The 15,761-nt window shown below is 50.4% G+C and overlaps 6 protein-coding genes across 6 annotated transcripts; 4 read left to right on the forward strand and 2 right to left on the reverse strand.

Annotated features, from left to right (window-relative positions):
• Window positions 1-658: 658 nt before the first annotated feature.
• YALI1_D35768g (uncharacterized protein) lies at window positions 659-1,911 on the reverse strand (the record flags this gene model as incomplete). Its single annotated transcript, XM_503349.2, has 2 exons — window positions 659-1,742; window positions 1,850-1,911. The coding sequence occupies 2 exons, from the start codon at window positions 1,909-1,911 to the stop codon at window positions 659-661; spliced, it is 1,146 nt and encodes a 381-aa protein (XP_503349.2).
• A 1,732-nt stretch (window positions 1,912-3,643) lies between these two features.
• On the forward strand, window positions 3,644-4,819 carry YALI1_D35787g (uncharacterized protein; the record flags this gene model as incomplete). The annotated part of the gene is made up of 1 exon (XM_503350.3): window positions 3,644-4,819. The coding sequence occupies one exon, from the start codon at window positions 3,644-3,646 to the stop codon at window positions 4,817-4,819; it is 1,176 nt and encodes a 391-aa protein (XP_503350.2).
• A 1,023-nt stretch (window positions 4,820-5,842) lies between these two features.
• On the forward strand, window positions 5,843-7,693 carry YALI1_D35809g (uncharacterized protein; the record flags this gene model as incomplete). Its single annotated transcript, XM_503351.3, has 1 exon — window positions 5,843-7,693. The coding sequence occupies one exon, from the start codon at window positions 5,843-5,845 to the stop codon at window positions 7,691-7,693; it is 1,851 nt and encodes a 616-aa protein (XP_503351.1).
• Window positions 7,694-10,164: 2,471 nt separating this feature from the next.
• On the forward strand, window positions 10,165-10,899 carry YALI1_D35852g (uncharacterized protein; the record flags this gene model as incomplete). The annotated part of the gene is made up of 1 exon (XM_503352.3): window positions 10,165-10,899. One exon carries the CDS (start codon window positions 10,165-10,167, stop codon window positions 10,897-10,899), a length of 735 nt encoding a protein of 244 aa, XP_503352.2.
• Window positions 10,900-11,939: 1,040 nt separating this feature from the next.
• YALI1_D35870g (uncharacterized protein) lies at window positions 11,940-12,500 on the forward strand (the record flags this gene model as incomplete). Its single annotated transcript, XM_503353.3, has 1 exon — window positions 11,940-12,500. The coding sequence occupies one exon, from the start codon at window positions 11,940-11,942 to the stop codon at window positions 12,498-12,500; it is 561 nt and encodes a 186-aa protein (XP_503353.1).
• A 39-nt stretch (window positions 12,501-12,539) lies between these two features.
• On the reverse strand, window positions 12,540-15,587 carry YALI1_D35907g (uncharacterized protein; the record flags this gene model as incomplete). The annotated part of the gene is made up of 1 exon (XM_503354.3): window positions 12,540-15,587. One exon carries the CDS (start codon window positions 15,585-15,587, stop codon window positions 12,540-12,542), a length of 3,048 nt encoding a protein of 1,015 aa, XP_503354.3.
• Window positions 15,588-15,761: the final 174 nt, after the last annotated feature.

A 15,761-nucleotide genomic window follows, 5' to 3' on the forward strand; every position in this document is an offset into this window, starting at 1 on the left:
GCTGTTATTTCGAATCTTCCCAAATGACGAAAGCGGATTCTCTCGTAAGTATGTGCATCATTCTTTAAACTGTCCTGACGCTGCTAACGAATGTCACCTTGAGACATGTTGTCAAAGACACTTTCTGAGACTAACCCTTGAGGTTGAGACTCGTCCATAAAGTCGTTCACGTTTTTCAAGTATCTCCGACCATGCTTATCCTCCTGGCCACAACCCGAAGAGCACATTGGGCCCAAGTCTTCAAACCTGTGTCTGGCTCACCGAGCTTAGACCAGGGCACACAACTGAGCATTGCGTCCTTCACAATTTTCTAGTCGTATACATACCAGAAGATGGAGAAACGTGTACAGATCTGACTCAATGGTATTGCACTTGTTCTCGTATGGTACAGTACATATGGTCGTAATATACATCCTTCTGATTAGTAATACATTAACATACATCATCACAGCATCAAGATACGCCAGGGTCAGCGAAGGGAGCTGTTAAAACGCGTTCCATAATCCCCGGATATTGTTAGTCGTTCACCTGTGGCACAGTCGTGTCGATTCCTTACGCGTTCGTCACGCTCAACGTCGTCCACGTTCACTCCATTATACATTACAAAATTACCAACATCCTAGATTAGCAAGAGGAACCATAAATAACAAAATCAGATTTATCGCTTACCAGCCTTCATAGTCAACTGCTCGACCTCCTGCTCCAGGGCTCTGATGCTAGCATGGGTCTGCTCGAGGTCCTTGTTGAGTCGATCTCGCTCGGCAATGAGATTTTGCTCCCACTGTCGGAATCGCTGCTCCTCCAGCTTTACCTGCTCAGTGAACATCTTTCGAAGAGCGTCCTCCTCCTCCTTGAACTTAGGGTTGTCGAATTTTCGCGGCCGGGCCTCGCCAAACTTTCTGGTCTCCATCTGTTGGGTTCGGTACGACTCGTAGTGCAGCTCCTCAGTGGAGGCTGTGAGGTCCAGCATGTGGGTTCGGATCAGGAGGTATCGCAACTTCTCAAAGTCACAGTGGTCCTCGTTCTCCACCTCGGCAACTCCCCACAGGTATTGTCGGCCCTTGACCACTCGACCATCAGGGGTCTCCACGTCCTTCTCAGAGGCAATGATGGAGTAGGGCATGGCGTCAATAAGCGACTTGGCGTGCTCAGCAGCTCGCTGGTCCTCCTCATCCACTGAGGGCTGGTAGATTCGAATGTTTTGCGCGATGATGGTGTCTCGAACTCGCTGCTTGAAGATAGCCAGCTCCTTGCGCGACAGTGTGTCAGCCTTGGCGATGACGGGGATCAAGTTCACTCGAGAAGACAGCTTCTTCATGGCCTCAATGTCCAGGGGCTTGAGTCCGTGGCCAGTGGGTCGAATAAAGTAGATACACGCGTGGACTCGCATGTCAATCTTGCCGACACGGTTTGGTTGCTGTTCCTGACGCATGAAAGATTCATGCTGGTCGTCCAGAAATTCAACAATGGGCTGCCAAGAGTCTAGGTTGTTGACATTGTCACCGAATCCGGGAGTGTCGATCACGTTGAGTCGCACTCGGAATCCTCGCTCCTCCAGCTCGGCCTTGGTCACGTCGATCTCCACCGTCTTCTTGATGGGTCGCTTGAACCGCGTCTTGTTGTCTGTGTAGCTCTTGATGGATGTGGAGAAGAGGGTGTTAACGAAGGTGGTCTTTCCGAGACCAGACTCGCCAGCCACCATAAGGGTGAAGGTAGCTCCACTCTTGGCCACAATCTTGTGTCTGTGTTAGTGGTGTATACAATGTCTCCACGTAGGACGAGTGATAGCTCATAACCAGTGTATCCGTGTTTCTGAGCCCATAACCGGTTCACACTTCTCCATACTCACCGCTGGTTTGGCAGATTGGCCACGCCAATGCTCTGAATAGCAGCCTGTGCTGTGGTCGCCATGATTGATAGGTATAATGTCGTGATTAGGATGCGAGAATCCTAGGAGGTGCAGACGTGGAGGTTAGCGTAGGTTACCCGGCCGAGAAATAGGGGGGAAATCAACAATTCGACTACACGTCATAATTTCTAATTAGACAGATTGTAATGTGACCAACAAATATGTAGCGGTGTATTCTCGAGAATTATTACCCTACGTCGTCCCACTCGACCTGCCGTGTTAGGCATTCGTAACCACATTTACATTGAACGCGTGCTGCCAGGCAACCGCCGTCACGTGGATACAACGCGTCCTGTTCCAAAACAACGTGTCTTGGGTTGGGAAACTTTAGAGCCGGCAGTGAGCGTTCCCAGCATGGAATTGGTATGAATGCCGTACGAGTACTTATAATTTGAAAAGAAATTAGATCTAACGTGTTTCGAACAGCTATTTCTGTCTTGTCGGGTCCGCGAAAATACGAAATACGAGGCTGTCTCGCTGCTCTAATGTGTCCTGTAACCTGCCTGACACAACCCCATAGTCAAACGGTTTATCATAGAAGGTGGCTATTGTTGAATTGTGAGTGAAGAATTTTTCGGTGCTAACAATGACCATCATAGACATGTGTCTGAGAGTGTCACCAGCGGTAATATCCGATTGGCTGTTATTTTGGACTGAATCCATCCACTTGTCGGGCGAACTACAGGTACACCTACCACGGTTCGTACGTTTTCAATTATAATTGTAGTCAAGCTTGGTGCCATTGAAGTGTGCAGCTGATAAGGGTTCTGTTGCAAATTGGGACATGTAAGTGCCAATACTTGTACATACTGTACGATACTTACTGCACTTGGTCAGGTATAGCGGTCAGGTATAGCAGATTGTCCCTCTCTCTGTGTACAGTAGTTGCTCATAGCCGGACTTGGTTGCTCTAGTTGTTACCCCAGGTCCATGCATTGATACTTCCACGACGAGTCAAAACAGCCCTTAGAGTCGTGCATACTGTAAAATGTGTCACCTCGTATCCGCCTAAGATAGTATGAGACACTCAAGTTGTGCAGATATACTCTCCTTCCTCCCTCTCATTCAAAGGACCCCAACTCTAGCCCGCTCCCTACAGTACATTCAGAGCTAACAGATGCTGTACGGCGTTATTCTTACAGTAGAGGAACGGTGGCAGGTACAAGTTGCATTAGTGGTCTAGAGCTGCACTGCATGTTGTGAGAGCGGTCGTGCTCACTGTCGCTACAGTATAAGAGATGACCTTGTATCGCTTCATTTATTTGTGCCTGTGACATAGATCGCGTTTTTTTAACTCGGACCTATAGATCAAGATGAAACCCAACCATGTGTTGATAAAGGAGCGAGCACACTCGTTCGTGGCACACTGCGGTGTAAGGGGACCCCCAAGGACCTTACATGAACATTAGTGTGTGGCATTTGGCTAAGAAAGCTGCTTTAGATCCTAGAACAAAAAGTCATCTGAATTCATCTGTTCTTACAGGTACTCGTACGTCATAACACCTCGTTTATTAAAGGCAATTTTTTACCTCAATGGTGGCCTCGCCATAATTCGGAGCTTGACTATTGTGTGTTCACGAGTGAACCTAAATGGCCCTACCCACTGTCTGTTTTAGTGAGTCATTGTGTGACTAATGGAACTAGTACAACATGTAAATTTGGGTCGTGGGATAGGAGGCTGTCCAACATTTGTCTCTTCTTCAACCACTATTCACGGTATTCAGGATATTTTCCATGTTAACCTCATCCCGCAGAGAAACTTTCACGGTCGGTGCAGTGACTCAATTAAGGTACACCATACCTCACCACTCTCACTTGTCATCAACACCCATGTCTCTGCCTCTCAACACCCAGCTTAAGGCCATTTTGGACGACACCTTCACCCCCGAGGATCTCGCCGAGGTCCTGGCTCTGGTCGCCCAGGAGAAGGTCCCTGAGTCCCAGATCATCACTTTTCTGGCCCTCTTGCATGCTAAGGGTCTCGACATGAACGCTGCTTACCTGGCTGCCGCCGCCAACACCCTGCGACACGCTGCCCGTCTGCCCGACACCTCCAAGCTTGATCCCGAGGGTTACGTCGACATTGTCGGCACTGGAGGTGATGGACAGAACACTTTCAACGTGTCCACCTCAGCGGCTATTGTTGCTGCTGGTATGGGCATCAAGGTCGGCAAGCACGGCGGTAAGGCCTCCACCAGCATGTCTGGAGCCGGTGATCTGCTCACTTGTCTCGGAGCTGACATGTCGCGAGTCCACCAATCCACTGTGCCTGATATTGTCGCCAAGGGTCCTTTCTGCTTCCTGTTCGCTCCCATGTTCCACCCCGTTATGAACCGAGTTGCCCCCGTCAGAAAGTCCATGGGTATCCCTACCCTCTTCAACGTCCTGGGTCCCCTCGTCAATCCCATTCCAGTGAAGGCCCGGATCATCGGTGTGTACTCCGAGGCCCTTGGTCAGATCTTCGCCGAAGCCATCACCCATATCAACAGAGTTCAGGGTATGTCTCAGTCCCCTGCTCTGGTTGTCTGGGGAGAGGAGGGTCTCGACGAGATCTCTCCTGCCGGACGAACCAAGGTCTGGAGAGTTACTCCTTCCCAGGAGATTGAGGAGCTCTACCTCACCCCTGAAGACTTCGGTCTCTCTAGACACCCCCTGTCTGAAGTGTCCTCCGGTACCCCCACCGAGAACGCTACCGTGCTCAAGCAGCTTCTTTCCAATGAGCTTCCCGATGGTCACCCCATCTCCGATTACGTCATCATGAACGCTGCGGCTCTGGCTGTCATTGATGGTCATGCCAAGGACTGGAAGCATGGTGTGGAGCTTGCGCGAGAGTCTATCAAGTCTGGAAAGGCTCTCAACGCTCTCGAGACCTTCGTTGAGGCTTCCAAGGCGGCCCCGAAGGAGGCATAAACGCTCGGACAGACGAAAAACTACTCACCCAGGCGAGAACACTATGGACGTTTTGACCCACGATGGTATCTACATTACATCCATCCTAGCTTAGCTAGAGGAGTCCGGGTACTCCCCGTATTTACGCTGCTATAGGTAGTATTGTTTAGGTGGTATAAGTTGAGGTTGTAGATGTGGAAATACAATAGATATTGGAGCGATATTGTGCCTGTATGGATGGTGCAACGGTTATCTAAAAAATCAATCTGATAGTGCTGGTTTTAAGGTTCCGATTGGAAAGTCTTCGCCAGCAGCAGCAGCTGTTTTCTTGTATCGTAGCTGACACTGTAGCCGATGCATTGCATGAACAAAGCTATTTGCTTAGGCCTCCTCAAAGCTACTGCTTCCCACAACGAGGGCAAGAAGGAAATGAAACATTTGCTGGGAGGAGAAAATCGAAACGATTATCTTACAGTTGCAAGGACGTCAGATAACGCACGGCATGAGACCAACCGCCACCTCTGTTATGGCCACGCTGTAGCTGCGGCATTTAGATGCGCCAAGCCCTACAAGGGCACACAAGGCTTATTACCAGCCAATACCAATGTACTGACCAATATATAAAAGACAGGTGGTGATTGAGCGTTGTGCGGAGAGGTGGTGAAAAGTTTTTCACTGATGACAAAGCGGCACTCCCCGTCTGAGCTGGAGTGAGACCCCAGTCAGTCAGCCACATGGTTACCCACTAGAGATTACAGGATACGAAATTTAAGCGCAACGCAGTGGGAACCAGGTGGTGAGGAGGGGATGAGCTCTACAGTAGATGAATATATGGCAGCAGTTGTAACACCAGTATAGTCATTTAAATAAGCCCTTCATATTCTAGTGCTAACCGCTTCGTCGTCCCCACGCAGTAATTTGAAAACAAATGTCGGCCAACCCTAAACTGTGGCAACGCATGTATTCCGCACCTCCCAATCGACCACATCATCTCGACCTGGTTGAACACAACTCCGACTCCACAGCGCAACACACCACAAAAAGATGGCTGACTACACCGCCCGCTTTCGAGTGGACGACGACTACTACGTGCAAGCCACGCCCCGAACCGGCAGTGGATCGTCGCAGTCCAATGCAAAACTGTTCAAGCTAATCAGCGCAGCTTGTGCCCCCCATCTGGTGGAGCCCAACCTAGCGCTGGACTTTGAAGTCGCCGACTACATCAACTCCAAAAAGGGCAATAGCGCTCGGGACGCTGCCCAGGCCATTGTCAAGCTCATCAACCACCAGTCCCGAAACGTGTCCATCATGGCTCTGTCGCTGCTGGACATTTGTGTCAAGAACTGTGGCTACCCTTTTCACCTACAAATCTCCCGAAAAGAGTTTCTCAATGAACTGGTTAAGAAGTTCCCCGAGAAGCCCCCAATGAACTACACTCACACCCAGTGTCTGATCTTGGAGGTGCTGCAGGACTGGCGAGAAACACTTTGCAAGCACTCGCGGTACAAGGATGACCTGGGATACATCAGAGACATGCACCGGCTGCTGACCTACAAGGGCTACCACTTCCCCGAGGTCAACCGAGATGACGCTGCTGTTCTGCGAGAGGCTGAAAGTCTCAAGTCTGCTGCTGAGCTGGAGGCTGAAGAGCAGGACGCCCACAGTGCCAAGCTGCAGGAGCTCATTCGATCCGGATCTCCTCGAGACCTCCAGGAAGCCAACCATCTCATGAAGATCATGGCTGGTTTCAAGGAATCAAAGACAAACTACGCCGCCAAGGCCGCCGAGGATCTGGAGAAAATCAAGACTAAGGCGCAGCTTCTCGACGAAATGATGCAGGGGCATCCCAGCGGCACCCCATTCAAGCCCGACGATGTCTACGCAGAGATGTACTCTGCCGTCAAGGCTGCCCACCCCCGAATTCAGAAGATGACTGAGGAGGAGGGTCAGGACGAGGAAACCGTGGCCAAGCTTCTACAACTCAACGACTACCTGCATTCTTTGGTTGAGAAGTTTGAGCTTCTGCGAAAGGGCGACTTTGGTGGAGCTGGCGCCGTCAACACAAAGGCCCCCTCTGGATCTGCGACCTCCAAGGCCGTTGTTTCCGACCTCATTGACTTTGGAGACGATGAGCCTGCAGCTGGAGGAGCTGGAGGAGCGACACCCGCGGGAAACTCCGGATCTGGCTCCGGCGCCGCCGTCGACGATCTGCTTGGCGATCTCAATGGTCTGTCCTTCAACAACAGCTCCGGTTTTGGTCAGGGTGGCTCCATTTCTCTGCTGGGGGCCACTAACGCAAGTAGCGCTGCCTCCCCTGCTGTGTCCGGAGCCTCTGGAAAGCACTCTGGCACACCCGCTGGATCCGGAAACCTTTTTGACTTGGACTTCTCTCCCTCGGCATCTCCTGCTCCTGCTGCTACTCCTGCTCCCGCTTTCAACTTTTCTTCTCTCTCCCAGCTGACTGCCAACAAGGCCGGTGAGACACACGCGGTCAAGACAGCACCCTCTGAGGACCCTGCTGAGGCCTGGAACTTTGTGGGTGCTTCTTCCGGTGCTGCTGCCGGTAAGGAGATTTCTATTCTGCAGACTGGCGACATCAAGGTGTCTGGCCTGGTCAGCAGGTCTGGCAGTAACGTGGAGATCACTCTGCAGTTCTCCAACAAGTCCTTCACTGATAACATTACCGCTCTGGACTTTAAGATTGCCGCTCCCAAGTCTGTCACTCTCAAGCTAGACCCCGCATCCTCCGACACTCTTGGAGCTGCTTCCATCAACGGAGTGACCCAAGAGGCTCACGTTGGCAACGCTGGCGACAAGCTGAAGCTGCGATTCAAGCTGAACTTCAACATTGGAGGGAAGGCTGTTGAAGAGGTCGGCACCGTGGAGGACCTGTAAATGCAAACTTATGCTATTAGTGCCTCTTCATGTCCGTAACGAGTAATGACTGTTAATATTTTTTTCATGATCCGCTCAGTAACGTACTTGTAGATTGGTATGGAGTCTCAGGATGTGTCTCAGACTGTTTGTGCAAGATCTACGGACTGACGATCGACCTCGCGGGTATGTACATACTTGTAAGAACCGTATCTGATAGTCAGCCTTTGCACGACGAGAAGAAAGAAAAAAGCTGACCCCGTAGACAAAATTGGAAACGCGTTCTCGTTGTAGCTCACATACCGTCGAACAAGGTACTTAGTGCAACACCAGTACATACTCTACCCTGATGTGCCAATGATTCCTTAAACCCAAACACAACCCGTGTATGGCGCAAGTAACGTTATAGTTCTACAAGTAGTTCAATTACAGGCACATTCCGTTGCAAGGTCATTTTGACGTAACATGTCATTGCCGTGCGTACTCCTGAGATGAAGCCAGAGTCACAGTGGGTGTTCCATTTTTAGATGTGATGTAACATGGCTCTCTTCTGACATTCTTGTGATGATCCTCTGTCATACCTCGAGATGTCTTCAATGATCACGGCATCTGCCGATTGGTGGAGTACATGGTAAATAATTTGGCTTGGGGTTGATGATCTGTTATACTTCGGTTTATTGATTCATGGTCGATTAAAAGACTGAAGTTGCTCAGGATATATATCCCCCTCCTCTTCACTCGGTATTAGCCGTGCTCAAGCCAAACACTGAGGTCGTACTGTACATACTCGTAGGAAACAATGTCCTATTTGCACAGTTTCAATATGATTTGCAGTTCCGTGAACTCTCACCCAGCCTCGCCCTGTTTTTGTGGCTTACACATAACACGAAGTCTTCATTCATGGTATGTGTTATAAGTGAATTGGCTCTTGCTACTTCTACTGTGCTCGTAGTGGACTTACGGTACAGTAATGTATGACAATCTAACGATTGAACTTCTCCAAGAACGATGTGCTTGCACTCGCAAATGCTACAAGGGAAAATTCCGTAGCTACAGCTGATATACCTTCAGCTGCCCCTACTACTCGTACATACTGTACAGCACCACTTTCGACATGGGTATGGAGTCAAACTCATGCCATGTATTGTACTTGTAGCTACTGTATGTACACTCGTAACTACACCAAGTTCCAAGTAGGAGCAGGCTGAACGGACAGATTCCATTTCGGGAAACTGACTTGCCAGTACCAGAACAATTCTTTCAACCAAAAGCAAAGTCGGAAGCCTTTCTGTAGTTATATATAGCAAACGAGCCGTGTCGTGTATGGAACTATCGAGCGCATAATTACTTTTCCTGTAAACCTTTAGCATAATAGGGATTTCGAGATGTGATTGAGATTTTGGTGGCTACTTGCATAGATTTGGCCACTTCAACTCAGGTTAAGCTGGCTTGTGCGACAGAAGCGTCGGCGTTCATCTTAACTTCCTGGTAGCTACTGTTGTTCGTCATGGGTAAGATCTTCATAAGCATTAAGCATCGTACAAGTGCCGGTACGAGGCCAACCTGATCATCCCGAAGAAGCCTCTGAGGCATATTCAAACCAAGGTTCCTTCTTGAACGCAGAAATCAAAACAAGAAGGCAATAAATGCAAATTATAGAATGGGTACGTAATGATAACTTGAGTATCCGTACCATATGAGAGGATGAGAACAGCTGCTTCGGGGAACTGTCCGTATATCTATCAAACGAGGGCCACATCGCTCCAATGGTGATAATTTTTGTTACCATCTTCCCCATGTACAGCCGTTTAACATAATGCACAGATTATCTAAACCATCTCATGTCCCTCAGCAGACGGGTGATAGATAGCTACTTTTACATAACCACATTCCCTACATGTTGTCTCAGACTTAAAACCCCATTAAGTGCATAATGGTCACTCGGTGCTCGAATCGTAGCCCTTTATGAAGCCTCATGGTAACGGGTCTTAGGGCCGATATACTTACCAGGTTCATTTGACTTCCCTTTTGGTCTTGTTATTGCTACACTCGGAAGTCTTCTTGGACTCTAAATTTGGTTAGTGGGGGTCTCAGTAAGAACATCAGAACCTCTCATGATACATGGTGAGCCCTGGAGGTACCAGTATTGAAGATGCAGTAGAAATCCAAAGCACATTTCTTCGTTCCAGTTCTCACTCCCAACACTTTGATTGTATAAGAGGAAATCACTGAACAGGGGGCCTCATCTATGTATGTACGAGTACACAGTATGTACCTCTTGTACCTTGTAATGATGACTACAGTACAGTACAAGTAGACCGACTGTAACTCTATCCCTACACGGTACAGGCGTATTCTATACCTGATGTTGTGAACGTTAAAAATGGTGGAGTTGGGGGGGTGGAAAGTCGTCATAATTGTATATATATCCACCGTGTCCTCGTCTGTGTCCCTCTTTTCCCGCAACAAATACACTCGTTCCTTCTCTAACTATGCAGTTCTCCGCCGTTCTTCTTGCCGCTGCCGCCGGCCTCGTCTCCGCCCAGAAGTTCTCTCTCGTTGCCATCCGATCTGGCTCCGACATCCAGAACGACGCCATCACCTCCGATGGCAAGTCCCTTGTCCTCAACGGCAACACCCCCACCACCTACGAGGTGATTGGCCGATCTCTGTACGCCAACGGTAAGCCCGTCCAGTTCGGTGACAACGCCACCATTGTGGCCACCGACGGTCAGGCCTCCAAGGACATCATTGTCAACGGTGACAACCATCTCTACGTCCCCAACTTTGACTTCACTGCCTGCCCCAACGGCAAGAACGGTTACGACATTGTCAACAACCAGTTCTGCAAGTCTGGAGGTCTCGGCTTTGCCGCTCGAGCTGTCTTCGAAGGTGGCTCTTCTTCCGCCGCTGCTCCCACCTCTTCCTCCGCTGCTTCCCATGCCGCCTCTTCCGCTGCCGCCTCTGCTTCTCACGCTGCTTCTTCTGCTGCTGCTTCCAAGGCTTCTTCTGCTGTTGCCGCCCCCAAGTCCGAGGCCGCTGCTGGTGCCCACGCCACTGCCGGTGCCATTGTCTCCCAGATCAATGATGGCCAGATCCAGGCTCCCCACTCCACCGGCCCTGCCCAGGCCCCCAAGGCCTCTGCTCCTCCCGCCCAGGCCAACGGCGCTGCCACCCTTGGTGTCTCTGCTGTTGCCGGTGCTGTTGCCGTCGCCATGCTTTTCTAAGCATGTCTTGTTTTCTTATATAATGATCATAATTAATTAATACCCCTAATGAAGTGACAATATGTGGAATCAGGAAGGGATGTCGTGTGGATATTGTGTTGTGTCGGTGTGATTGTGTAATTGAGTTTGATGTTGGAAGTGTGTGGTGTGAACTTTATCGGTTACACCACTCGCAATTAGACTTCCACTAAGCGCACACACAGCGCTAAGCGAGAATGTCATGGAATGGGTGGCGAGGACCTCATCGTTATATGAGCTGATTATTTTATAATAATATAATATATATATAGTTCTTACCTATTATGGAACAGTGGCCCATTAACACGCCCAAGGGTCATTTTCAACTTGCATCATTTTACTTCAGTTGTACTTGTGCTAGCACCTTGGTAGACTCAATTAAGAGGCTTGAATCGGAGTGTGATAGCCATTAAATCACAGGCACTCCATGGTCTATTTTCGGAACGTGCCTGATCTAATGACCTCGTATGCACTCAAGCCTCGCAAAAGTATTGCCGAACAAAAACCACTGGCTCTCCCATCTTTTTACGGGGCTCTCGGCATATGCGACAATACCACTCAGTTGCACCACGCGCGCCAACGTCATCGGATGCGTGGCCATGCAAGGCAGCAGAGGTTAAAATGTGAATGTACGACAAAAGTAAATCTCGCAGAAGGACGCTAATTGACACAGGCACGCCTCCATCTTTCGAGGGCTTCATCTTACGTGTACAGACGTCTCCAGACAATCCCAATTCAGCGCTCGAGCTAGGATTTATCGCGCAGAAGGATAACAACGTGTCTTACACTGAAAATGCCTCCTCTGCATACCGCATACAGATAGCAATCATAGACAAGGCCTGTAAGCATGAAAATGCATTGATAGCTTAATATCACGTTGTTTCAGAATCATCAAGTGATCTGTAAATCATTCGGAGCATGGAGACCGGAGATAGGGATGAGGCAGCATAGGTATATATAGCGTGCCCATCTTCGTAACTTCACTCCACACACACACATACACCAACACAAACACACACACAATGTCTGCTGACCACGTCGATAACACCATCAAGAAGGACGCCTCCAAGGCTGGCGATGACTTCAAGAAGGGCTCTGAGAGCCTCGGAGATGACGTCAAGAAGGGCTGGGATGAGCTCAAGGAAGGCGCCTCGGACGCCCAGAAGAATCTCGGCAAGGAGAACGAGAAGATTCACGACACCTTCTCCGGCGATTTTGACAAGAAAGCCCACCAAGAGGGCGAGAAGCTCAAGGATGCTAACGAAAAGTGGACCCACGGAGTCCACGACAAGGCCGAAGACTTCAACAAGGACGTCAAGAACGAGTTCAACAAGGTTGAGAAGAACACCGAGCACGAGAACGAGAAGATCCGAGACACCTTTGACAGCAAGGGACAGCCCCACGGCACCTGGGACAACTTCAAGGAGGGTGCCTCCCATGCCCAATCTGATCTTGATTCTGCCAACAAGCGATTCACATCTGCCGTCGACGAGTCAAGCGAACATTTCGGCAAGGCCGTCAACAGTGCTTGGGACTCTCTCAAGAGTGGAGTCAATGGGCTGATTGGCGGAGAGAAGAAGTAACCAGTGCGCGGGTTTGAACATATATTATAGACAATGGAGTTACGGAATGAGGATATGGTTACGAGATAGTAGCAGAGAGAAAGCTACTTTTACATGACGAAGTGTTGTAAAAGTACAGTAGCTACAAGTACTGTAGAGTTCAATAATATTATCTGTATACATAAATAATCGGACGGCCATCTTACTCGGATGGACCTTGTCCTTGGTTTTGTCCCTGGGTCTGTCCCTGGTTCTGCTGTGCTGCTGCTGCTGCTGCTGCTGCTGCTGGTTCATTCGCATAAGCATGGCGTGCTGCTGGGCGGGGCTCTGACCTGGTGAAGCAGACCGTTGCTGCTGTTGCTGTTGGAGCTGTACGTTCATCAGTTGTGGCGATTGCATGTTCATGGGAGTCGAAGAACCCGAACGCATCTGAGGAGAGGGTTGTCCCTGGGGCTGTCCAGGACGCATCTGTCCCTGAGGAGGAGTCTGTCCCTGAGCCTGACGAGCTACTCGCTGCTGCTTCTGGACAAACCGCTGCACCTGCACATGCGCCAGCTTGGTGGCGGCCTCCAGAGACAAAGCAGGGTTTTGGTTCTGCAACTGGCGAATTAGAGCATTCAGATGCTCGTTGGGGGCAGCTGCCTGGGGACCTCCGGGTCGCATTCGCATGTTGGGACGCATCATCTGGGCCTGATTTCCAGCTTGGCCAGGAGGAACCTGTCCCTGTTGAGCAGGCATCTGGCCCTGAGGTATCTGGCCGGCCGGTCTCTGAGCCATACCAGCCTGACCGGCAGCCACCTGAGCGCCCTGGACGTTCTGGTTCACCTGTCCCTGCACCTGGCCTGGCTGAGGAGGCACCTGCCCCTGGGTTCGCATAAACTGCTGCTGCTGCTGTTGTTGCAGCATCTTCTGCTGCTCCATGAGCTGCCGCTGTCGATCAAACTGCATCATCTGGTGCTGGTCGTTCATCTGGCCAGGCATTCTGTTCATGCCCACACCAGCCATACGCTGCTGCATATGTCCAGAGGCGGCAGCAGCAGCTCGAGCCTGTGCCTGCGTGTGTGCCTGAATTTGAGCCGCGGTCTGAGGAGGAGGAGGTCGTTGACCGGGGAACTGACGGTTAGCAGGAATGTTAGAAGGTACCGGGGGCATCTGACCAGGCATCTGACCAGGCATCATCCGCTGCTGAGCGTAAGCCTTTGCGAGATTCTTATCCTGCTCAAACTTCATCTTGCACAGATCCAGAGGCGAAGCAATATCTTTCTTGTTGGACTCGGATAGCTGCGACTTTCGAGGCGGCTGAGGGTTAGGTCGGGGGGTAGTTTCTCGTTTTCGCATGCTCTTTCGAATACCGTCAAACATGGAAGCCCATCGCAGCTTCCGGTGACCTCTCTGGATAGACTCATTCGACACACCAAGAGGCGAGATGCGACGCTTGGACTGAGCCTGGGCTTTGGCAGCAGCGGCCATCCATTGCTGGGCAGCCTGAGCGTAGGGACCACGCAAATCCGTCAGAGAAAACGTCGGATTGAGCTGGAACCAACGCTCGAAGCACTGCCATGACGTACGTCTCTCAATGTTAGCTGTGAAGCCGTAAGTTTTTTGGGGCAGCATGTGGGCAGACACAATGTCCCAGTTGTAGGAATACTCCTTGACCAGTCGAAGAAGCTGTGAATCATCAGCCAATAACCACATTGTTGGCGTTCGGAAGTCGAGGTACTTGGTCTGTGGAGGCTGCGGCGCCTTAATGACGACATGTCGGCGCATGGTCTCCGAATTGAACAGTGTAGAACGAGTGTTAGATCGTAGAGGGAGAGTGTCCTCATCGGCAGGAGAGTCTTCAAGACATACCGACCACCAATCATCTTGCTCCGGGGGAGCCGCTAGAAGATGCGTGACAGGTGCGAGTTTTGAGTTGTCCAGAGGATCGCTGTAGGGAACCTGTAGAGCATTAACGGCAGAACCAGGAGGTGTAGTGACAGGGAGGTTGTCAAAGAGAGCCTTGGATAGAGGGTCCAGCTTGTCCACTGAGGCGTACAGCTTGAACGGAGAGCTCTCAGGAAGTTTAGGAGCAGCAGGTCGCTTGGGCACCTCCCCACCGACGACCTCTTCACTGTCTGTAGAAGGCTCTTCCGGCTTGTCTTCAGACTCCTCAGTCGATGACAGTGTCCTGGGTTGTGAGAGGAGAGTATCGTAGTCAACAACAGTGACAGAATCCGCTGCTGAGATGTTTGTCACCTCAACAGGGTTGATACTTGGTGGTGGCATGCTTGTATCAATGTCCATCTTGCTCTCTGTATCTTCAGACTCGTTAATTTCCTCTGGTAGGAACTTGATAGGCTTCGTCTTCACACAACAAGCTTCCTTACCGTACTTGTGGTACTCCAGCACGGAAAAGGCAATTTCACAAGCCATCGCCTGCTTGAATTTTCTCTCCTCCCGGAAATCCGTAGACATCCACTCCATTTCATCTAACACATGGTCCCAGTGTGTTTTCCGTCGGATAGGGTCCTGGAACCGCTTTGGCTGCCTGGGGCCCCATTTCCCTGCCCGCTTCAGCTCCTCTATACGAGCATGTGCTACTGCAAGCTTGCCCTCCAGCAACGCCAGATGGTAGGAGTCTGTGGTAAGTGTTTTGTGCGCCGACGGAATAAGCTTGGACAGTGGTAGGGTCTGTGTGGTGTAGTATAGCTCAGCGAGCGACTTAGTTTCTGTGGTGGGTTCGGGGATGTTGCTGGGCACCAGAAACAGCAGCATTTCCTGCAGTTGCTGCTCGTTTGTTTTGAGTGATGTGCGTGAGAATGTAGGTGACAGTTGCGCAATACTAGACGTACGTCGTCGCTTCAACTCTGGAGAAGAGCCTGCATCAGGTGTCGAGGTTTGAAGGGTCGGCACTGGCTTGGGCTCTTCGACCGCCTTTGGTAATTTGTTTTCGTCGAAAAGTCGGTTTTGTGTCAGGTCGAACTGGTCCTGGAACTGCTTCAGTTTCTGTTTGGCATCCAGACCTTGGGGGTACCGAGGGTGCAAGGAGACGTAGTATAGCTCTTCAAGCCGACGTTTACGCGTCGACACAATGTCTCCGCACGTCTCTTGCCGCGGGTCCATCATGCTGGTTGACGCTGAGAGAGTGAATACGCGGGAGTTATGGTGATGTAATTCACGTGATGGGCGAAAAAATGTACACGTTGTTCTCAGTTCGATTTTTAGGATTGTCTATTTTAGCAAAGCAATGGTAAATTGCTGAAACTGGAAGTTATAGCCAGACATGGCACTTACGTTCAC

The sequence above is a fragment of the Yarrowia lipolytica genome, chromosome 1D (assembly GCF_001761485.1).
Source record: "Yarrowia lipolytica chromosome 1D, complete sequence".
In the NCBI taxonomy this organism is placed as follows: Eukaryota; Fungi; Ascomycota; class Dipodascomycetes; order Dipodascales; genus Yarrowia; species Yarrowia lipolytica.